Here is a 25,832-nt window from a genome sequence, read left to right as displayed (position 1 = left end):
GATGAAACTTCCTGGCAGATTAAAACTGTGTGCCCGACCGAGACTCGAAATCGGGACCTTTGCCTTTCGCGGGCAAGTGCTCTACCATCTGAGCTACCGAAGCACGACTCACGCCCGGCCTCACAGCTTTACTTCTGCCAGTATCTCGTCTCCTACCTTCCAAACTTTACAGAAGCTCTCCTGCGAACCTTGCAGAACTAGCACTCCTGAAAGAAAGGATATTGCGGAGACATGGCTTAGCCACAGCCTGGGGGATGTTTCCAGAAGTAAAGCTGTGAGGCCGGGCGTGAGTCGTGCTTCGGTAGCTCAGATGGTAGAGCACTTGCCCGCGAAAGGCAAAGGTCCCGAGTTCGAGTCTCGGTCGGGCGCAAAGTTTTAATCTGCCAGGAAGCGCACACTCCGCTGCAGAGTGAAAATCTCATTCTGGAAACATCCCCCAGGCTGTGGCTAAGCCATGTCTCCGCAATATCCTTTCTTTCAGGAGTGCTAGTTCTGCAAGGTTCGCAGGAGAGCTTCTGTAAAATTTGGAAGGTAGGAGACGAGATACTGGCAGAAGTAAAGCTGTGAGGCCGGGCGTGAGTCGTGCTTCGGTAGCTCAGATGGTAGAGCACTTGCCCGCGAAAGGCAAAGGTCCCGAGTTCGAATCTCGGTCGTGCACACAGTTTTAATCTGCCAGGAAGTTTCATATCAGCGCACACTCCGCTGCAGAGTGAAAATCTCATTCTGGAAGGTGCTGGATGCCGTCTCACCCGCATCTATTATGGTGTCAGCCGCACAGTGTGCGAGTTCAGCCACCACAGTAGCGTGAGTTGAGTACAATGCATTAGTGGCGAAGGTCGATCAACTGACGCAACAGATTAGCCAGCTGGTAGCACGTTGCAGCGTCGGTGGAGATCGTAGCCGGCCAAGATACACGAGATGCTCCTGCAGCAGGGCCGCATCCCGCTCGCCTGCGTCGTCACCTGTTTCACAGAAGGATGCGTGCAGGTACCGCCGGCGTTTCGAGGAGCATGCGCACCGCTGCACCAAACCGTGCACGTTCCCAAATGCCAGCGGCAACTGAACATAGCCCCTTCGTCCTATTGCCGGCCAACATCACAGCGCCTATTCGTCAGCGATCGACACAACGGCTGTGAGGACTTGATTTATACTGGCTCCGACTTCTGTATTTACCCAGGTACGCTGCTACATCAGTGCCAACTGCTTACGTCGTTCTGCCTGGCGGCCGCGAATAACTCGTCTATTGCAATGTACGGCTTGCACAGAATAGAGATGGATCTTCGCCTCCGATGCGCGTTCCTTTGGAATTTCACTGTGGCAGATGTGGCAGAGTCAATAACAGGAGCGGATTTCTTGGCGCGCTATAAATTCGTGCCAGTTACGACCGACACCCACCTTGTAGACCAGACCACTGCCGCGGGTTCCCGGCGCCAGACATCCACTCAGTCTGTCCCGCTGATTACCGCCTCTGACGATGGGTAACCCGCGTTACTGAAGCACTTCCCAGCATTAACAAAGCCACCAGGCATACCGAAGGAGGTCAGGCACAACACTGTGCACTATATTATGACAACTGAGAGGCCGCCGATCTCCTGCCGATCGTGACGACTGACGCCGAACCGTTTGAAGACAGCCAAGACCGAGTTTGATAACATGATCAAAGGGGGCATAATTTCCAAGAATGAGTACCTATCGAAGTCGCGGGGTCCAAACGATACATATCGAGTGTGCGATTGTAAATCGATCATGAGAGGCTCATGGCGGGCGTTATGATCAGTTATTTGTGATCGTCATTTTTATCTGTTTTCCGTCGTTCGTTTACTTGCTCTTTTCTCCGCTAATTACTTGTGACTTGCCTGGGAAACTCAGACGATTTCTGTGGATAGTGAGTGTGATGTTTGGTATTCCTGGCGTTTCTTCGGCGGATTCTCTCACACGTAAAAATCTAATTCCATGCATATCCAGCGTAGAAAGTTGTTTGACTTTTACCGCAAATATGGAGCTCTACCGGACGACGAAAGGAGGGACTGTGTTGACTGTGGTGCTGCAAAGTGTGTAAAACTTCGTAAGAGGGGTTTCGATGCTGAAATATCGTTTCAGTTTCATTGCGGACAGTCCGGAAAACGAACGAGTATCAGGAAGAATACGTGGTTCGACTCTTCCAAGTTATCCATCCAGACAAGCGTAATTCTTCTACCGTGCTAGATTAGAGACTACACGTTGCAAGCAACAACATCAGAAACTGAGTTATCTGCAAATAACGTGTGTGACTATTTCGGGTTTTGTCGAGAAGTCTGTTATGTGGTAGTGATAAGCGGCGGTGCACGAATTGGTGGAGCGAGTAAAGTTGTGGAAGTGGACGAATCTCATATAGCTAGACGGAAGAACCAGAGAGGAAGACCTTCAAAAAGTGAAATTGGTCACATTTGGGTATTCGGTGGAATAGAAAGAGAGTTCCAGAAGTGTTTCGTTGTGAGAGTATTGTCCAGAGACAACGTCACTTTAGTGGATCTGATAAAGCACTTCATACTGCTTGGTACTAAAGTCATTACAGAAGGGTTTCAGTCGTACAAGACTCTGAAAGTTGAAGGATTCGACCACGAATTCGTGAACCACTCTGTGGAGTTCGTGTCTTCGGATGGCTCCAGTGTCCACACACAGAATATTGAGTGGCTACGGAAATCTATGAAGTCTTCCATTAAAAGAGAAGAGTGCCCAGGACAAAGAGACGAAATGCACTCGTTTCAGTACCTCTATTTCCAAAACTTGGGTTTGCAGGGAAAAGTTAACGCATGTGACACTCTGCCGATATTCTTGCGTGATATTGACAGAGTTTACCCAGGCTATAGGAGAAAGGGAATTGTCCCTGTAGCGTACACATCACATGGACTTTCACATGACGATAACACAGACGACGAATAAGGTGTCGTGTCCTTTGCAATTACAAGTATTTTTTTAACACTCTTCTTTTGTCGTTCCTGTAGTAACCACCGTAAACATACTCATAACGCCCGCCATGAGACTAACACGATCGATTTACAGTCGCTCGTTCGCTATGTGTCGTTTGGTCCCCGCGACTTCGATAGGTAATCATTCTTGGAAATTACCAAAGAGGGCATCATGTGTCCGTGTGACAGCCACTGGTCTTTATTTTCATACCTCGTACCCAAAAAGAGTGGAGTGTGGCGGCCTTGCGGGCATCACAGAGCACTGTATGCCCATACACTATCTGACAGGTGCCCAATACTTCTGTTCCGTTGAGCGACGCTTGTGTGTGTACTGTACTATACTCCATACGGCGAGAGAAGAGCTCTGACAGTTGACGTGGCTTTAGCGCATGTGCTTCGCGCATCCATGACGGCCAATCAGATCGTGAGCTTTCGTTTACGTTACCGTGGCAAGGTCCCCGTGTTGCTGTAGTGCCGGGCGACCACTCCTTTCTGTCAGTTGCGCCACATGCTACGTTCAGGTTTGTGTGTATACGTGTGCATCCCGCTACTTCTGTGAGTTTCAAGTCATGTGTGTAAGTGGAAAAGTGTGTATAAGTGGAAAATGACTGCCAGTAGTGCAGAGAAGAGGGCTTTCGGGAAAGTAATTATGCTGAAATCCCAAGCAAGCGACATTGTATACAGACTGCTTGTTTACTTTGAAAGGGAAAGAGACTTTGATATCTGTGAGTACCGTGGTTGACAAAGTGGCAGAAGCATTGAACATCTCTACAGCGACAGTGAAGAGAGTCACAAAGGATAAAGAGGCTGCCAATTCAGCTGCGAGTCCTGTTATTGTGATGCCTTGAAAGTCAAGGAAGACATCGTCTCGTGTGACTGAAACAGACAACTTTGAGGAAACTGCTGTCAGGAAACGCATAATACGAGTACTACAGTAGGAAGGAGTATCCGACACTTAAAAAGTTGATGGCATCATTGTCGGACAGTGGTTTGTTCACAGGCAGAACGACATGTCTCTCCATTGTTTTGAAAAAAATTGGCTTCCGTTGTAAAAAGTTTTCAGGACGAAAGGTATTAATGGAAAGGTAAGCATGGAGATGTCGTTTCCTGCGCGAGTTACCAGCAGTGAGCCCAGAAAAAGTAATATGGATTGACGAAACATAGGTCAATGTGCGTTATGCACGTTCCGTCGCATGAACAGACGACACGCCCCGCGTAACTATGAGTGTGCCAACTGGTAAGCGAGGGCGATTACTTGTAGTCCTTGCTGGCTCTATGAACGGTTTTGTGCTCGGTGCTATGATGATGTTTCAGTAAAAAGAAAAAAAAACTGTTGACTACCACGAGGAGATGAATGCAGATACATTCAAAGACTGGTTCGTTACTCGTTTACTACCAAACGTCAGTTCTGGTAGTGTTTTTGTAATGGACAATGCGCCATACCATTCTATAGAATTCAGTAAGCCACCAACGGCTACTGCAAGGAGAGACGAAATAGTCAGCTGGTTGAAAGATAATAAAATAGGCTTTGAACAGAATGTGCGGAAAGCGGAACTTCTGGAATTAGCGAAACGATACAAGCCACAGGAGACGCATTATGTGATTGATACATTAGGAAAGAACCACGGCCACGAAGTTATACATCATCCACCGTACCACTGCCATTAAAACGCAACTGAGCTCATCTGGGCTCAAATAAAAGTAGATGTTGCGGAGCGAAACAAAACTTTTTATTCTGTGAGACACAGAGAGACTGGTAAATGAGACTGTCACACGAATAACGCCAGGAAATTGGAAGAACGTCGTGAACAACATGTGTGAAGAGATTACAAAGTCAAACACAGAAGTACGTGTAAGAGAAGAATCCGTTCATAATAGTGCAATTTCTTTATCAGACGCTTAGGACAGCAGCAGTGAAGATACCAAAGACTATGTGGTCGTGAAGAGAGATGACCAATCAGTTGACGATGATCTTGGGGTTTCCATTCTCCCGCACGAAAAATAGAGGTAACGTCCTTATTCGGTATTTTACTTGTAACATTTGTGCAATTTGTTATACCTTGTTAATGTTGAAAGTCTGATTGTGTGTAATTTTTATTTGGGCTGGAGCTATAGTCATGGTAATTTTTGTAATGATGTTACCGTTGTTTGACGGTAATTAATTGTTATGTTATTGTTTTACGATCCAGAGCTCGGTCATAGGCCATTTTCAAGTACAGTAATTTATTTATATGTCAAAAGATATAAGACTGGTATGAAATACAGCGAAATCTGAACCGTATAACAATAAAATTAAAGGTGTTGCAGTCAAATGGTTGCAACATCATTAAAGAAAATATTCATGTGTGTGTTTGTGTAAGGTGACAAACACTGGTAGTGCATGTGAAAAAATATTCCATCAAGGAATATATCGATCAGCAGAATGCTGCCTCTACAGGAATGCTCCAATGAATGACGGAGCATTGTTAGGTTCTGAAGGAGCCGAGTGTTGCCGTGGGCCGAAGGGTTGGTCGGGAAGGTCTGTCACCCTGCTCCCCCCGCCGCTGGTTCGCTGCCCGTTCGTGTCGAATGCTGGCAACTGCGCTGCCAGCCGTTAGAGGTCTTCTCTCGACGTGCGGAGTATAGATTGCGCCAACGCCTACACACAGATTCCGGCTACTGACGAAGATATACCGAAGAGAGCCATTATTACGCCATTTGGCTTATTTGAAAACAAATTTATGACTTTCGGCGTCCAGAATGCGGTGCAAATGTTGCAAAGGTTCGTCGGTTCAGTGCTGCGAGGCCTGTCACTCTGTTTCGCTTGCCTGGACGATGTATTGTTCTTCTCAGTCTCTCCAGAAGAACGTCGCCAGCATCTCGTCGAGGTTTTTCAACGACTGATTATGGAACTGTGCTGAACGTGGCAAAGTGTATCTACGGACAGTCGCAAGTTGACTTCATAGGCCATCTCATTACTCCTTCAGACTCCCCACCATTGCCGGACAAAATAGAATTTATCTGCCAGCTGCCCTGGCCGGCCACATGCAAGGAATTAAGACGCTACCTAGGCATGCTGAACTTTTATCGGCAGCATCTGCCGCATGCAGCTTAAGTTCAAGAGTCGCTGACAGCCGCACTGGCGGGCCCGAAGGCTAAAGACAATTCGATAATTACCTGGACGGACGACATGATCGCGGCATTTGGGAAAACAAAGCAAACGAAGGTGGATGCAGCATTGCTGGCACATTCTGAACCGAATGTACTGTTGGCTGTGGTATAGATGCGAGCCAGACAGCGACAGTCAGCGTGCTTCAACGACGCGTTGATGAGGTCTGGCAGCCACTAGCTCTCTGCTCTCAAAGGCTGACCACCTCGCTAAAGAAATGGACTATGTACGACTGTGAACTGCTGGTGATGTACGAGGCTGTCAAATACTTTCATCTCCATGTCAAGGCTCGCGTCTTCACAATATTTACAGCCCAAAAACCGCTGAAATTCGCCTTCCGGGAAAATAATCTGAACTGCTCGCCGAGACAGCGCAATCAACTGCTATACAGAGGTTGAAAATACCGCTTCAGTAGTAAATTAGTTTATTTTCACACGACCGATTTCGGACTGTTAGAAGTTCATCCTCAAGTGTCGTAGCTGTGCTGTGGGCCTCGAGCGCGTGGTGCATGCGACGCTCGGGGACCACAGCACAGCTACAACACGTGAGGATGGGCTTATAACAGTCCAAAACCGGTCGTGTGAAAATAAAGTAATTTACAACTGAAGCGGTATTTTCAACCTCTGCTATAATGCTCAGTTGCAAGATGTTCTGTCAACAGGACAACTGCTATACGTTGCCCAATTCACCACAAACATTCAACACATTTCCTGGATCGACAACATCGTGCCAAACTGTCTCTCTTGCGTTGGCAGCTTCTCTACACTGGACTACACAGCACTCGCAGAACCACAGACGTCAGACCAAGAGCTGCAAGACCTGTTATAAGATGTGCGGACTTCATTACAACTACAAACCGTAGACATTCCTGGCGCCAGCGTGCAACTGTATTGTGATGTGTCCATGGCCAAGCCACGTCCATACCTGGTTGCGAATTTCCGATGGCAAGCAATCCAATTCCTACACGGCCTGAGCCACCCATGTAAGAGATATATGCCCCGTCTTGTTCTAGATCGCTTCGTGTGGCTGGGAGCAAAGAAGGATTGTAGAGAGTGGACTAAGTGTTTCCTCCAATGCCAACGCAGTAAAGTCGGCAGACACGCACATGCACCAGTAGGTAATTTCCCTGACATCACAGTGCGATTCACACATGTTCATGTTGACATTGTTGGTCCACTGCCCCCTTCAAACAGCCAATACTATCTGCTTACCATCGTCGACAGATTTATTCGTTGCCCGGAAGCAGTACCAATAAATAGCATCTTCAGCCGAAATATTGGCGCATGCCTTCGTGTCACATTGGATATCGCCGTTTGGCTGCCTGGTCCACTTTACAATAACATAGGCAGACAATTCGAGTCCTAATTTTTTGCAAAACTGTCAGTACTTTGGAGCAAGAACCATCTTCAGACAACCAGTTACCACCTGGAAATCAATGGAATGGTGGAACGATGGTATCCCACCCTAAAAGCAGCCCTGATGTGCCATGCGACTGGGTGGACTGAGGCTTTACCAATTGTCCTAACCAGACTCCGAAACACATGCACACCCGACCTGGGTGGTTCCTTGGCCGAGCTGGTATATGGGAAAACGCTGAGACTACCCTGTGATTCCATAGAAACATCTCCAAGACAAGAAGTGGATCCTTCTATGCTCGTTGGGCGTCTCAGAGAGTACATCCAGAAGATACACCCCCCACAGCCATCCAGGCCTGGCACCGGCCCCAACGTTCGTGCACAAGGACCTCAGTTTGTGTTCTCACGTTATGCAATATAGCGATGGCACCAAACCGGCTCTCCAACCGCCCTACATGGGTCCACACCAGGCTGTCAGTAGAGGAGACTGCACACTGGACATTCTCCTGAACGGGAAACATACCACTATCACTATCGACAGAGTAAAGCTGGCCTATGTTTTCACGAGCCGCCCCATCGAACAGACAACTAATGTCTGAACCACTGCCTGTTACAGCGCCGACCCAAGCAACAGACACGACCTGGTCACTCGCACCGACTACGCCAGCAGCTCCTGCAATACACCGCTCCACGAGATGTACGTCCCGGCGCATTTTCTGGATGGCGCTCCGCTCCCACCGAGAGGCTGATGTAGCGACCCGCAGCCACCTACCATGTGTGTGTATGTGTGTGTGTGTGCGCGCGCGCGATTGCAGCAGTAGTTCCGTGTGCGCAGTTGTATCAGTAGTTCCGTGCGCGCCGCCAGAGGCGCTGGGTTTATTCGCGCGAAGTGCGGATCATTTATTCCTTGTTTTTCTTACCTTTTGTATGTTAATTATTCTATGCTTTTTATCTCTCTTTCTCTAGTGTGTCTGTTCCTTTGATATGTGTTTAGTAATGCTAGCAATGAGGATCTCACTGACACTGACTAGACTGTTGCACATTACTAGAATCGTGAGCTCTGTATTTTAGCGCCGCACGCAAAAATAAAGTTCCATAGTTTAGTTTAACGTATTCTGGTGTAGGCATCATTTCTGTAGCAGGCATGGCAGAGTCACAGGACCTAATTCATTTATACTGTCATCCTCTTGAATGTGAGTCCAGTGTGCTAACTACTGCGCCACCTCGTTTTGTTTTTGCATAACGTAAGTCACGTTTACAATATGGCGCTTCTACAACGATCAATTGTAAAGCTAGTTACAAAGTAGATACAGTCATTGCTTTCTGCATGTATACACATTTCCTAAGAATAATTATGTTGCTATTCCAAGGAGAACTCCCCACCTGATTTACTGCACTACACTGTTAATCTTTGACGCTGTAGACAATCGACATTTGACAGTTTGAAATCCGCTGATGGGAGGGAATGGGGCAGCACAATGGCCTCCTGGAGGCAAAAATCTGATGCAGTTAATTTAACTACTTTCAGCACCTGTAGTGATAAGTTTTCATTGGAACACTATTAATTCTTAAACATATGCACAAAACTCAGCTAAAGTTTTTTCTCATAAAGATTGGAAGTACATCTGCATATCAACTTGAGATTAATCACAAATAAAAAGTTTTATCACAATTGGTACTCAAAGATTAATGTTCATTTCTACAACCTCTGAAAATTCATGAAGACCTTGTAGAATTATATAACAAGCAACTCAGGCTCAAAGTTTAGTTCTTACAAAATAATTTAAAGACTCTATTTTGTTGCTCAAGTAGAAGCTTGCAGGTGATTTATTGGGATTCTGGCTTTTGGTTATAATTATTAATGGCTACCTTGATTAACATACTATCCTTTCCATCAGACCGCTAGTACATTATTGTTGAGTTTCCCCATCTGGGTGAAGTTCCATTCAGAAACCATGGAAGCATGTGACGAAACTGCTACAACCAAGATTTCCAGAGACATAGTTTCAGGAAAGAAGTTAAAACGTTGATAAACCATCAATTGAAATTACATTATCACATATTTGTTACTGTTATCATCGTTTGGTTTGGCTTTTGAAAGAAATTTGTTAGTGAATGACGTATCAAGTTTATGTAGACAGCAGTAAATGGTTGTTTGATTAGATTGATTAGTAAGTATGCATCTGTTCCGTCTAATTTGTGGAACTCAATACATAATAATATTTGTTCAGCTCAACTTATGGGATTTGCACATAGTAAACACTATTCAAATGTTCAGAGATTAATGTTCTTTGTTTTAAAAATCGAAATTGTAGCCATTGGACGAGATTGATAACTGACAAAAAGTGTTAATTGGAACTAAATGTTTTTTGAGTACTGGCTGCATATGTAAGTAAGGTTTTCCACTCGGTAAATTTGATTATGCTGACTGCTAAGAGTCATTGATAAATATATTGGATGTTGTTCATAGTAGAGCTGGACTTTATTTAAAATAGTTTACAATATGAAAACTCGTGGATGTAAATGCTGCTGACATTGGCACGATGAGTGCTACATGCCAGAGGATGGAGGTCATGAATCTTGGGGCGCTGGCCATTGCCATCCAAAGGATCCTAGCCAAGGAGTGGGATAACTGGCACAAGGATGGTCATTGGGATTAATGGTACAAAGAACTTGGTACATTGCCATGCCTGTGCAGATGGTGAAAATATGAAACATTTTCATGTAAACTCTCTGAGGCAAAAAAATTAATACTGAAATGAAAATGGTTGGTACAAACCAATTATCTAAATAAATCATGGCACAACTGTAATGAGTTCGACTGATTTTAACTGGGTAATTTACGATATAGTAAACTGAATCTGAAAGCTGATATTGCTTCTAGGGAATTTTATGGTACTGCACTTTCAAGTCGTGCGAGATGATGAACTGCATGATGTACACTTCACAGTCATATATAGTCCCCATACATACACAGATTCATCCCTGTAAGTAGTATGTTAGGTGCACAAATGTTCACTGGCGTGGCAACCATATTGTCTATGCAGTTCATGGTCAAGCTGGATTCCTGCACAGTACACTGGAGATTGGTTTGTCATTCCTCTCAAAACAGATATTATTTTCACAACAGTTCCCAGGCAGCTATTGTTTTATTGACTTACTCACTGTCTCTTTACATATCAACAACACCTCCATGTGGAGTTCATTGTGTTATACAGTAACCATCACTTCCACTACATTAACCCATCTCAATTACATTTCTTTCACATAGAATTATTCGAGTTAACATATTATGTAGGTGAAAGGATTAATGCAGATGAATTAGTGAATTCAGTGCAGCACAAGTTCACCAAGACTTTCAATTTTTCAATAGAAACAGGGAAAGTTTGGTAATTGGAGTAGAAGATATCATACAAGAACTTGAACCGTCTCTCACGCTCTAGTACCAGGTAGCTTAGCTTATAGCAAGTGTGCGCCACACAAGATTCCGAATTACCTATCCCAAAATAAAACTACCCATCAATGGAGTGAATTAAATAAACCTCAAAATGTGACTTATCAGGGCAGTCTGAACTAATATGCTCAAAAGCTTTGAAATGAATTTCTCCTAGACGGAACAATTATATTTACTGAATAATAACTTCTTAAGAAACATTTTAGATTCTATATCATTCTGGAAGAAATTAATCTGTGGTTAATTATATACAAAATAGAAATATATTTCTGATTCGTTAATGGAAGTCTGTAAGAACGAAATATTAGCACATGAATATGATATGCACATATACTTAATCAGCAGAGCCTGGGTTTTAGGTAATTACATATCCTGATCCTTTATATATAGTTCAAAGAAAAACTAAAATGTCGACGAATTACTGAACGGACCCTTATTTCAAAGTTTCTGCAAGTAGCACCTTGTTTAATGCCATATTCATATGAGTTCCCTTGACTCTTGCCACAGACACTTCCTAGCGTGGTACCAGCGCCAGCCTTTCGCAATGGGTAGGGGAAAATAGCTTTCATCACTGATAGGTTAAATAATGCTCCAAACAATATATCCAGATAGAGAAAGAGGTCCTGTGCAAATTTCACACGCACTTCTGTGGTATGTAATTCCACTTATTGACCGATCAGAAGTCTTTGCGCTGTTTATTCGGCCCTCACTCATAGTTTCCTGACAAAACGGAAGAACACTCGCAGTGGTGGCCTTCCAGTGCATGCAAAACCAACAGGTCAGCATACGAACCTCTGCACTCTTTCCCATCTTCCAGTTGACCTTGATGCAGGAGGTCGTGTGCTTCCTCGTCCTCTCAGAGGATCATTGCCCTTTAAATGATTTTCCAGTCATGGCATTCAATATTGTAAGAGAATCGCGAAAGGACAACATGATGCACCAAGATTTGAAGTGGGTGAAGTCAGATTGACCAGACAATTTCCCTACAAGATCGGATCTAACATTACGATGTTACTTTCCATTGAAACCTTGGTTTTCAGCTCAGAATGGTGTCTTCCTACTCACTAAGGAGAATGAGTTTCTCCGAGTGGCAATCCCACCCTCACTCCGTCCTTGCATTTTCGTCCTGCTTTACGTGGGTCACTGGGGGGGGGGGGGGGGGGGGAGGCAAATGAAAACCTTGGCCCGTCGTCATGCTCACTTGCTGGCCATTGAAAACAGTTCGAGGTACTCGCCTGCTCATTTCCCGATTGTGGCCCCAGCAGCCGTTGCTTCGAAAAGATTTTTTTCCTAGCCCCAACCTGCTGGTACTTCGCGAAATGACGATCACAGGGACAGGTCACAAGGCTGCGGAGTGGGAGGGTTAGCCCAGCAGCACCGAGGTAATTCACAGTTTGCATGGTGACAGTTCATTTTTACAAGTTTAATCAGTGAGTGCATGGACACAATTAAGCAAATTTCTTCCTGTATCCAATACTCGAATGAAATACTGATTACACTGTAAACAATTTGTAGTTAAAAAAATAAATCACAACACTCAATGAGACAGATGCTCTTGACAATTTCATTAAATTTTAGATCTAAGAAAACATGCACCTAGCGCTTACTAAACCATCTGTCAATAATAATTTATCTTTTAAAAACAACTTGAATAATATCTCCAGTTTTAGAAAAATGCTCGCATGACGGTTACCAAACTTTGTTAATAACCTCCCAGTTAACAACTGTAGCTAAGAAGTATGCGTCATCGCGCTCACTGAGTCTTTAATTGATAGCAGTTCAGGTTACAAGGTATTTAAGATCAAAACGCACCACAGCGCTCAACTAATGAGTAATTAAATAACAGGTTAGTACGAATTAAGCTCCGAACTTGAATGTTAACAGCCATCAGAATAAAGCTAGGTGCGTTTAAGAAATTGAGATACATACAATAAAATTGTTATTGTCTGACAGCACCGGCCTCGAAACGTCAGCAGACCGACATGAGATGGTTCGGCCTTTTCTAACACCGGCACGTCGGTCGGTCGATCGCTAAGAGAGCGGCGCCAGACCCATGGCCGACCAGGGCAGCAGAAACCTGCCCTAAGTTCTTGCACAACTGGGGAGTTGACACAGGCCCACGGTTTGACTGAATTGCAACAGACTAAAATTCTTAAACACATAGACACTGGGCTCGCATTCGGGAGGACGACGGTTCAATCCCGCGTCCGGCCATCCTGATTTAGGTTTTCCGTGATTTCCCTAAATCGCTCCAGGCAAATGCCGGGATGGTTCCTTTCAAAGGGCACGGCCGACTGTCTTCCCCATCCTTCCCTAATCCGAAGAGACCGATGACCTCGCTGTCTGGTCTCCTTCCCCAAAACAACCAACCAACCAATCTTAAACACAAGGATGAACGACTACAAATGGGGAACAAACCAGTTCCACTTAAGGGAACTGAGAGTGATATTCCTACATTGATCCGCACAACCATTGTCTATACATATTAGGTATGGCTTTGAAATTAAGGTACAAGAAACTGAGAACTCAGCCACAACTCAGGCTTTTACTGTTGTTCCCGGAACATCAATAACGGCCACCAAACTCAAGGTAGAGTATTAGGCTAACTGTCTAACAGTCACAACTATATAACATTTTGACAATCACATATGACACTGTTTTGGATCATCTCCCAATAGAGTTTCACATTAACATCAACGTCGATACTTCGCACATCTGTTACTCTAATAGTACGTGGAAAATCAAGGAAGCCAATTGGGCCTCTTATAAGGAAACGGTTCGTCGGGCACTCGCAAATACGAGACGTGACTTACGGGACGAAGATGCCTACCCAGTTTTACTCAATGCTATGAACATCGCAGCTGGCATCAGCATCCCTAAGAAAAAAGAGTTTACAGTAATGAAGCACCGTTCTCCTCCTTGGTGGAATTCTGAATGCTCTCGGGAAGTTGCGAAGCGACGGCTCGCCTTGAAAACCTATCGTCAGAATCCTTCATTGGACAACTTCTTGGCTGTGCAAAAAGTGAACGTGCGAGTTAACAAATTCCTGAAGAAAACCAAGAAGGACAGTTGGAAACAATTTTGCCTGTCCATAAATAATGAAACCAGTATGGCAAGCATCTGGCATAAAATAAAAGCTTTTAGAACAAGAAGACTGTCTTCCTCCCCTCCTGCTACCACGGCCTGGTTAGAGGAATTCATAGCTACAATCGCTCCTCCCACGGTTCCCTGCTGAAGAAGACCGCTATCATGTTCTCCTTCGTCCTTTCTCTAAAGAAGAACTCAACGAAAGTATTAAAGTATCGAGCGACAGTTGCCCTGGCATTGATCATATACACTACTCTATGCTTGCACACCTGCCTATAGAAGCGAAAGACTTTCTCTTGAACATTTTTAATCAGTACTGGATGAAGACAGACCTCATATCAACATGGTAGACGCAAGTAATAATTCCAATTCTCAAAAGTGGTAAAGATCCAAATATCGGTACTAATTATAGACCTATTGCCTTGTCGTCGTTTGTTGCAAAAACACTGGAACGAATGGTAAAAAGGAGACTAGAATGGTGGCTTGAAAAAAGTAATTTGTTGCCTCGGAGCCAATACGGCTTCAGAAAAGGCAAAGGGACCATGGATAACCTGTTTTTGCTTAATATGGATATCACGTCAGCCTTTCAAACGAAAGAGACAGTAGTGGCAGCTTTTCTTGACGTTAAGGGTGCATATGATCACGTACAAATACCGATACTCTTGGACAAGCTGGCAGGATTCGGAATTCCTTCACGGATGACCTACGGTATCAGACCCTGATTACTCAAAGAACGATCTACGTCCGTTTCAAAGGCACCATGATCGGACCTTTTTATGTCTCCCCGGGCTTGCCGCAAGGTGCAGTTTTAAGTCCTCTCCTGTATACTCTATATACGCACGACCTAGAACGCATAATTACTCCCCTCACAAAAATCCTACAGTATGTTGATGATATATGTGTTTATTCTACTGCTGCTTCATATCTTCGGGCCAAAACGGCATTAACCACAACCATCACACACATCGATGAGTGGCTCTCTATCAATGGGATGGAGATGTCGGCTGAGAAATCAGCAGTCGTTCCCTTCTCCAAGTCGACGACAGCTCGCACTGAAGATCACTGTCAGCAGATATTTTAACTCCATCCAATTTTAAGTCAGTCAATGTGAAATGTCAGCTATCTTTATTGCATCAAAATATTCGAGGACTGAGAAATAAAATTAATGAATTAACTATCTGCATAGATGAATTAGAGTCTTCAAACCCAGCTGACATAATCTGCCTCTCTGAACATCATGTGACCACTGGTATAGAACTTTTAAGTGTTACAGGGTTTAGGTTAGCATCTCACTATTGTAGATCAGAAATGGAGAAAGGAGGAGTTGCCACATTCATCAGGAACTGTCATAAATTTAAGAACATAGACATTCATAAATTTTGCCTAGAACAGCATATGGAAGCATGTGCAACAGAATTAGATTTTCACAAAAAATCTTTCATAATATTAAGTGTATATCGAGCACCTGCAGGTAACTTTAATCTGTTTGTAAACCACCTTGAAGCTGTACTGGCCCATTTAACAACCAAAAACAAAGAAATAGTGGTTGCTGGTGATTTCAATGTAGATTTCCTTAAAGACTCTCCCAATAAGAACCTATTTGAGTTAGTAACACTATCATTCAACTTAATTCCCACAGTAAAGTTCCCCACTAGGATAACCACTTGCTCACAAACAGCCATTGATAATATCTTTATAGAAAAGTCAAATGAACAAAATTATATTACAAAACCAATAGTCAATGGCCTCTCAGACCATGACATGCAGTTCCTTCTGTTAAATGTTAATACTGAACAGGATATAAAATCTGTTAAATCTGAGCTCAAGAGGGTAATCAGTAAGCCAAAAATTGATTATTTTAGGACACTCCTCAGAGACATTCACTGGACTGATGTTTACAGTGCTCATGGCATGAATGAAAAATATAACATTTTTGCTAATAAAGTGCTTACCTTATTTGAACACTGCTTTCCCCCAAAACTTACCAAGGTTAGAGCAAAGTCTACAAAGAAGCCATGGATTACTCGAGGAATAGGGGTATCTTGTAAAACAAAAAGAAAACTGTATCTGTCAATCCGAAACATTTCCAATGTTGATGCTATAGCACATTATAAGAAATACTGCAAAATATTAAAGACTGTAATACGGATGTCAAAGCAAATATATTACAAGGAAAAGATAGTCATATCAGATAACAAAATAAAGACAATATGGGATATAGTGAAGGAGGAGACCGGTAGAGCCAGACATGAAGAGGAACAAATAGCATTAAGAGTAAATGATGCATTGGTGACAGATGTGTATAGTGTTGCAGAACTTTTTAACAAACATTTTATAACTGTTACTGAAAAGATGGGGTTGTCAGGTTCGGTAGATGCTGCTATGGATTACCTTAGACCAGACATTTCAAGTAACTTCCATAATATGAATTTGACCCTCACTACCCCAACAGAAATAATGTCCATCATAAAATCTTTAAAATCAAAAACATCTAGTGGGTATGATGAAATATCAACAAAGTTAATTAAAGAATGTGATTCTGAGCTAAGTAACATATTAAGCTATCTGTGTAACCAGTCGTTTATCAGTGGAATATTTCCCGAATGGCTGAAATATGCTGAAGTTAAGCCACTGTTTAAGAAGGGAGATAAAGAAATAGCATCAAATTTCCGTCCAATTTCACTGTTGCCAGCATTCTCAAAAATTTTCGAAAAAGCAATGTACAGTCGTCTTTATAACCATCTTATCTCAAATAACATACTGTCAAAGTCACAGTTTGGATTTCTAAAAGGTTCTGATATTGAGAAGGCTATCTACACTTACAGTGAAAATGTACTTAATTCATTAGACAAAAAATTGCAGGCAACTGGTATATTTTGTGATCTGTCAAAGGCATTTGACTGTGTAAATCACAATATCCTTTTAAGTAAACTAGAATATTATAGTGTAACAGGAAATGCTGCAAAATGGTTCAAATCTTATATCTCTGGCAGGAAACAAAGGGTGTTATTAGGAAAGAGACATGTATCAAGCTATCAGGCATCATCCAACTGGGAACTAATTACATGTGGGGTCCCACAAGGTTCCATTTTGGGGCCCTTACTTTTTCTTGTGTATATCAATGACCTTTCATCAGTAACATTACCAGATGCCAAGTTTGTTTTGTTTGCTGATGATACAAACATTGCAATAAATAGCAAATCAAGTGTAGTCTTAGAAAGATCAGCCAATAAAATATTTGTAGACATTAATCACTGGTTCCTAGCCAATTCTTTGTCACTAAACTTTGAAAAAACACACTACATGCAGTTCAGAACTTGTAAGGGGTGTCCCAAGAGTATATGTCTAACATATGATGACAAGAAGATAAAAGAAGTGGACGGTGTTAAATTCTTGGGATTACAGCTTGATAATAAATTCAACTGGGAGGAGCACACCACAGAACTGCTGAAGCGTCTTAACAAATCTCTGTTTGCAATGCGAATTTTGTCAGACATAGGGGATATAAAAATGAAAAAGCTGGCGTACTATGCTTACTTTCATTCCATAATGTCATATGGGATTATTTTCTGGGGTAATTCATCAAGCCAAGCTAAAGTTTTCCGGGCACAAAAACGTGCAGTAAGAATTATATGTGGTGTGAACTCAAGAACATCCTGCAGAAGCCTGTTTAGGGAACTAGGGATACTAACTACAGCTTCCCAATATATTTATTCCTTAATGAAATTTGTCATTAAAAATATATCACTTTTTCAAACCAACAGCTCAATTCATGGAATCAATACTAGAAATAAGAATAATCTTCACAAGGATTTAAAGTCACTTAGTCTTGTACAAAAAGGTGTGCATTATTCAGGAACACACATTTTCAATAACTTGCCAGCAGCCATAAAAAGCTTAACAACCAATGAAATTCAGTTTAAGAGAAGCCTAAAGGATTTATTGGTGGCCAACTCCTTCTACTCCATTGATGAATTTCTGAGGAAAACCAACTGATTTGTATATAAGTACAACATAACTTCTGCACAATTTCAGTGCAGTAATGTGTTCACTGAAAATTTGTGTGTGTGTGTGTGTGTGTGTGTGTGTGTGTGTGTGTGTGTGTGTAAGTATAATCTAACTTCTGCACCATTTCAGTGCAGTAATGTGTTCATTGTAAATAAGTATTACAGTAGTTGTATTACATGTTTCTTACCTTATAAATAAATATAAAACTTTTTTATTTTAAATTCAGTGCAATAGTATTTGTAAAATGACTCTTAGTGCTCATTAAAAAATGACGATCATTCCACTTGGGACCTGTGGAATGGTACATTAGCTTATTTGTTTTAGTTTAAATATTTGTCATGTATTGTTGTTTTTCTGACATGTTCCACATCCTGGAGGACCTCCTCACTACGGATCAATTGGAATGAAAGTAAATCTAATCTAATCTAAACATTACCTGTGGCAAGTACACCTTCCAAATAAAATCTCACGCTCGATTTCTGGGGATGATTTTTGACTCTCGGTTAAGCTGGGCGCCCCACATCCGATCCACCGTTACCAAGTGTGAAGAAGGTTTAAATGTAATCAGATCACTCACTCGTGTCTGGTGGGGAGCGCACCAGAGTGTTTTACTCACCATGTACCGAGGGATAATTCGATCTCGATTAGACTATGGCTGTCAATTCTACCACACTGCGGCAAAGATTCATCTCTCCAAATTAGATACTCTTCAATATAGAGCCATTCGTACCTGTCTTGCAGCCATGGGATCGACGCCCACCAACGCCCTTTTAATAGAAGCAGGGGAGATGCCCTTGAGCATTAGGCGCCAAATGTTATCGGACAAATTCTACATTCAAGGCATGGCCATTATGGACAGTTCCGTCTATCAAAGTAGAGACTACATTTATCGACTGTGGATTGCATCCCACAGAAGGAATAAAGTGCCAGCCGTTTGTGCCAGCTTTGAGACTTGGTCACCTGTCATACATTCTATACGGCGTTCATCGCATCTACCTGTTTTTGAATATGATTTTCAAATGCTCTGTTCCCAGATCCCAGTCCATTATTTAAGTACGACCTGGCTGGACAGTACTAATGTCGACGTTGGCTTCAATCGTCTTGTTCAAGCACAATGGCCGGGTTTTCTCTGTGTGTATACCGATGGCTCCAAAATTCCGCAAGAAGAGTGTACAGGATGCGCTTTTTTCTGCCCTCAGATCCAGATCCGCAAAACCTTCAAACTGCCTACGAGCACTTCTATTTTTACGGCGGAGACAGTGGCAGTTTTGGAAGCACTTAAGTTTGTCTCTAGCACTTCCTTCCCCAAGATATTGATAGTATCTGACTCGCAAAGCGTTCTTAAAAACATTCAGTATAGTCGATGGAACAAAACAACCAACAGTTATATCTTGGATGTGATATCTGAATATATTCGCAGCACACGCACGGGCCGGACGATCCATTTGTTGTGGGTTCCTTCCCACTCTGGTATCCTCTATAATGATGAAGTTGGTGCATTAGACAAACAAGCGGCAACCTTAGGCACCGTCCTGGATCTGCACCTTCCTTATACAGACTACTTACATGAAGTCAAGGATCACACAAGACAACAATGGCAGGAAATGTGGAACGTTTCTCAACAGACAAAAGGCGGTTATTACGCAGTGCTACAACCTCGGATTCCTTCACAGCCGTGGTTCATGAGGACACATCTGGACCGATCCACGATTTCTACCATCATAAGACTCCGCTTCAATCATGTGTCTTTCCCACAACATCTACATCGGATCAACGTTTACAGTTCACCAGCATGCGAGTGTGATCCTGAGTCGGAAGCTGATGTCAACCACATCTTATTTATGTGCCCCAAATTTGACCGTGAACGGTTGGTCTTTCTGAAGACATTGCTGAGTATGGGCTACCATCTACCTCAATCAGCTTCTTCCCTTTTGTGTACTAAAGACGTTCGTCTATATAAAGTGATAGTTAACTTCATCAAGAGTACTGGTTACAATCTGTAGGTTTTAACGGTGTACATAAATTATAAATATGTCTTGCTGATGAAGATATTTCAGAAGTGGTGTGAATTGTAAGCCAAGACACTTAATTATTTTCCAATTCAATTCAATTCAATTTTTAAAACATTATGTACATAACTGTAACAGTTAAGCTTTTTATTCTTGTAAATATACATTTCTGTATTTGTTTATTCAATTATGTGTACATTGTCACTATGTGTTACCGATGGCTAAATTGAGTACACACTCAAAGGCCAAATAAAATAAAAAAAAAACATTGACTGTGTTAAGGGGCGGCTTATTATGCATCAACAAATGGTAGAATTCTTGTCCATAAGCTCCAATAGCAGTGCAGGACGTTGTCCTTTACATATAAACATGCGCGTGGAATTGACCACATGGGTTGCCGAGAAGTTCTGGACGGAAATCAGCACCTGAAGGTTGTCGCTCCTCCCTGCCTCTCCTTCTCACAGAGCGGCACCCCCTCTATATCCTGTGGCCTCACTCGTTGCCGACGTACCACTCGCGCCCTCTCTCCGACTTTCCGCATACCACCAGCCACCCAGTTCTGCATGCAAGAGTCGCAAACCGGACCACTGGCGACAGAATCGAGCGCCACACCTCACTTGGGACCAAGTTCTTGTAGACTTTGTGGGTACTTTGCGCAGCTCTATTAGGGTAATCGCCGTGGCCTCTTTCTCAACGATTTCATATGTCACCAAGACTCATTCATTCCATATTGACACAAGTGACGTTTAAGCGCTTGCGCAGTTGTTCACGACTAAAGGTCACCCAAAGGCAAACGTGGCTGATAACAGACCCCCATTTCACCTCTGTACCCTTTGTGCACTTTTGCACTCAACACACCATACACCATCTCTCCAAAGTTTCATTTCATCCTCAATTAAATGTCGAGGTGGAGCAGGTGGTGCACACTTTTAAGGACTTCTTCCAGAAAGGACGATGTAATCGATTTCCTTATAGATCCCACACTGCCTTAGACAAGAACCTGGAGGAACAACTGCACTGCATGCAACCTACAACTATTCTCCACTTTCCAAGCCTGCAACAGAAACCAGCAGCATCCGTCATAGCGAAACGGCTCATGCAAGGGAGATTAGATATGGGCATGAAAGTTTGGAAGGCACTAGGAATGGGTCCCCGCTACCAAATGGTTCAAATGGCTCTGGGCACTATGGAACTTAACATCTGAGGTCATAAGTCCCCGCTACTGTATGTCAGATATTGAGATAACCGATTGCAGAATAGAAATACTACAATCGCTTAGTAGAGGAAAGGCGTCAGGACCAGATGGGATACCGGTAACATTCTACAAAGATTATGCGAAAGAATTTTCTCATCTTCTAGCAGTAACTTCTCGTTGATCGCTGGAGCAACGAAGGATGCCTAGCGACTCGAAGAAAGCGCAGGTCATTCCCTTTCTTAAGAAGGGCCTTAGGACAGATGTACACAATTGTAGATCTATATCGTTGACGTCAATCAGTTGTAGAATTATGGAACGTATTTTATGCTCAAGAATTATGACGTTTTTCGAGAGCGAAAATCTCCTCTATGAAAATCAACATGGATTCCGCAAACAGAGATCCTGTGGAACTCATCTCACTCTGCTCCTCCATGTGATCCACAGCGCCGTAGAGAGCCGGCCGCTGTGGCCGAGCGGTTCTGGGAGCTTTAATCCGGAACCGCGCTGTTGCTACGGTCGCAAGTTCGAATCCTGCCTCGGGCATGGATGTGTGTGATGTCCTTAGGTTAGTTAGGTTTACGTAGTTCTAAGTCTATGGGACTGATGACCTCAGATGTTAAGTTCAATAGTGCTCAGTGCCATTTGAGCCATTTTAACAGTGCCGTAGACAACGGCGCTCAGGTTGTTACACTGACATCATGTAGGCATTTGACACCGTCTCGCACTGGCGTTTAGTAATAAAAAAAACAAAAAAAAGGGGCTTATCTAGTATCAGAAAAAAAACGAGCTTATCTAGTATCAGAACATGCTCTTTAAGACTGGTCACAAATGGTGCGGCTGCGTATAACAAAGAAGCAAAACCAAAAGATAGTGCGATTTGCAGAATGACCGTCAGAGAATTGATGGATGGTGCAGGTTCTGGTAGTCGATCCGGAAAGTAAATAAATGTAATATATTACGCATACATTGGAAAAGAAATCCACTACTGTGCGGCTACACTGTTGATGACAAACTGCTGGAAACCGGAATCCACCGCAAAATGTCTAGGAGTAACTATGTAGAATGACCTTAAGTGGAATGACCACATAATACAAATAGTGGCAAAAGCAGATGCCTGACTCAGATTCATAGGAAGAATCTTAAAGAAATGTAATTCATTCACGAAGTAAGTAGCTTATAAGGTGCTCGTTCGACCGATTCTTGAGTACTGTTCCTCTGTCTGTGATCCTTACCAGGTAGGACTCATAGAAGAGATAGGGAAGATCCAACGAAGAGCGGGGCGTTTCGTCACGGAATCGTTTACCCGCCGCGAGAGCGTTACGGAGATGCTCAACAAACTCCATTGGCAGAAGTTACAGGAATGGCGTTGTGCATCACGGAGGGATTTACTACTGAAATTCCGAGTGAGCATTTTCCGGGAAGAGTCGGACAACATATTACTTCCCCCCTCCCCTCTCCCCCCCCAAATACACACACATACATACGTCTTGCTTAACGGCCACGAGGAGAAAATTCGAGAAATTAGAGCCAGTACAGAGGCTTACCGACAATCATTCCGCCCACGCTCTATTCACGAGTGGAACAGGCTTATAAGGCTCAGTTAATGGTATAAAAGTAGCCTCCGCCACACACTATTAGATGGCTTGCGGAGTATGATGTAGATGTAACCGTCATCCCTAGCTGAAAGTACATTAATGGAAACTCCAGTTTTGAATGAGGGGTGCCAGGAGTGCTGCGTGGTATTTTGCTTAAGTTTTTGTGGTCCCGTTGTCACCTCCTCTCTAAAATAATACACTGGTTGTTGCAAATTAAACGTGAGGCAGTTGAACCTAACAGTTAATATACTGTGGCTGTGTTAAACAATGTAAACAACTAATTGCTGGGTGTTGTCAGAGAGTGCAACGACCATTCGCGGTTGGCCATCGATTAGGGCGGACAAGTGTCGTGAGCGTCACGTATCTTGTTGGAAGATGTACATTGCACGGGAGTAGCAGCAGTTCAGTAGTAAGTGTGGCACAGGCTTCGAATATGGTGTGAAGGAACAATAAATACGACACTGAAATCACGACTACTACTGGTAATTACGTGTTTAATGATCCCTGGTACGTATTTAAAAAATTAACATCATTTCCATCCCTTGCGTCAGCTTCAGAGTTGATTTCTGAGAAAATCATTGCGCACATCAGTTAATATGGCGTTTGAATATGAAATAACTTACTTTTATGAACCGTCTTAGAGATGGCTTACTTCTGCATGACCACCATATCAGTTTCAGGACTGCAGAAAAGATGGACGTCAAATGCAGTGCAGGAGAATGAATTCACACGTAGTGGCTCTACAACTTCAAAAATGTTAAACTAGATGAAACTGTACCCCAAACAGATCACCCGATATTCTGTTAAATATTTCGTTTCTTTCAAGTTATGAGGAAAGGAGCAACGCTTTTCATGTTGGTGCAGAGTGAATATACAGGTGACAGTTCATGCTTCATTTCGTAATAGTTTCCGAGGAAGTACATACAGTCTTTGAAGTCACTTGCCTTTTGATGATAGTTGTCCGCATATTTCGTAGACATTGCCGTAACTGCTATTGATTAAACATCAATTATTCACTATTACCTCCATGCAAAGAGGTGATGCCCTGAAAATCTAGGTCGCGTTTAAAGCGGTGTCCTGCCCATGTACGTCTCCCTTATTTAATGTTAAATGAAAAATGAGAAGCTCCTTCTGTGGATTTTTTGTACTATCGTCCGCTAATTGCCTCGTGTCGATTCTTAGTTGTTATTAGAGTTCTATTTGTCGCTTTCAACTGCGTGGGATTAATAATTCATTTCAGCTGCGCGTGATTTCTGGCATCTGAGGACTTACACAGCGACGTTAATGACACGCAGAGATTACGACAAATGCTGATTCGTTGGGAGAAGTGCTGAGAACGTACCTCCCACGACACTAGTGTCTAACAGCTCGACCAGAGAACGAGAAGACGACATCAGGAAGAATGGAAAGCCCGACGGTGTGTAGTGCATTTGCCTACATTTGCTGTTCAGCAGCCGGGTACAGCCTTTATTCCTCGGAATCGAAGGAATTCTGGTCTAACTTCCATCTTATGAAGTTACTTTGTCCGTGAAGAGTAATGTCTTTTACCACCTTGGTTGTTACCCAATTAATGATAGTTGTCAGAATTCCTAACTAGCCAAAAACGCTTCAAAAAACTTTCTTTATCTCGTCATAATTATTTTAGTAACACAGCCTATTGCTAGAGCGCTACGTGTGTATAGTATTTACTTTACTCTCATTCGATATTTTGAATATTACCAGATATTACGTCATACTGTTTGATGAACTATTGGTACGGAGGAGAACGAGATCTGTGCGAGAATTATTTCTGTGTAATTTACACTATGCGTTCCCACACTGTATGTTGCAGTCATGGTCGTTACTAAAAAGGCAGTGGGAGAGCGGAATAAGGCACGCGACATTCCAGTTTCTAGCAATGAAATAAAGACCTATATCGCTGGCGTCAGTCTTTTGTAGAGTTATGGAGAATGTTTTCATGTTAATGAATGGTTTCCAGCTAACTGACCGTCATTATAATTCGAAATAACTCGCTATATGCAGTTCAGAAACTGCAAGGGGTTCATGCAGATAGGAGATGTTGATGGTCTTAATTGTTGAGAGAAAACGTAATACTAAATTCAGTTGAGAGGCAAGGCAACTAATCTTTAAATTTATTCATGGATAGATGAGAGGTCGTACCTGTACCCAACGCGAAAGCTGTCATGTACTCTCAGCCATGCACAATTCAAAAGCACTAATTTTAAGCGTTTGGAAACAACATGCCTTCAGTGTCGGAAGCATGTACACACAAGCTTTGCCATGGCATGGAATATATTTAGAAACTTTCATGCACTCAAAGTCCATTTAGCTACATGATTAACGTGTGAAAGGTAAGAAAGATAAAAAAAAAAAACCCACATAAAAGGCAAAGTTCTGCGTTGAAGGCTCGGTCCAGCGCACTACTTTAATACGACAGATCGCTTCAACTTTCAATAGTTCAACATATATTTTCCATCTTATTATCGCCTCACCATAGTCCTTGAAATTTTACTCGTACATAAGGTGTTTATTTCAGTGCTGATGCTTCCTCTTTCAAACATTATATTCCTTCGATATCGCAGTGCCTGTATTGTTCCGAATAACGATGCGATGTTGCTTTGGACATTTCCCCTGTACAGGAGTATACACAATGGATGTACGAGTACAGGTTGTAGTCACATGATTGATGGCATGTGGAAGTTTGGCTCGGGTCCGAGCAGTGGCTGGATAGACTAAAGGCTGCCGGCACGGTGGCTCAGCGTGTTCGGTCAGAAGCAAAATTGCTCTCTGTAATAAAAAAATAAAAAAAAAAAACTGAGAGAATGGATCAACTATGAAAGTTAACAAGCGTCATGGGACGCCCGCCCAGAGCAAATGTAATGACCAAAAACGAACAAAATGAGATTAAAAAAAAAGTATGGTAAGGCGACCGCTCTCGAAAAGCGGGAAATCCAGGTTCGAGTCCCGGTCCGCCACAAATTTCATTGCCGTCACTCCATTGTGCACATGATATTTGTCCAAATTCGCAACTGC

At 42.9% G+C, this 25,832-nt stretch overlaps 1 protein-coding gene across 1 annotated transcript in view; it reads left to right on the top strand.

Annotated features, from left to right (window-relative positions):
• Window positions 1–918: 918 nt before the first annotated feature.
• The window catches only part of LOC126474673 (uncharacterized), a 72,096-nt gene continuing 47,182 nt past the window's right edge, over window positions 919–25,832 (top strand). Inside the window, exon 1 of the mRNA XM_050102152.1 lies at window positions 919–987. Within this exon, the coding sequence (XP_049958109.1) occupies window positions 919–987 (69 nt within the window). The remainder of the gene's footprint in view (window positions 988–25,832) is intronic.

This window comes from Schistocerca serialis, chromosome 4 (assembly GCF_023864345.2).
Source record: "Schistocerca serialis cubense isolate TAMUIC-IGC-003099 chromosome 4, iqSchSeri2.2, whole genome shotgun sequence".
Classification (NCBI taxonomy): Eukaryota; Metazoa; Arthropoda; class Insecta; order Orthoptera; family Acrididae; genus Schistocerca; species Schistocerca serialis.
Note: the sequence above shows the minus strand (reverse complement) of the source record. Positions and strands in the feature narration are given on the sequence as shown.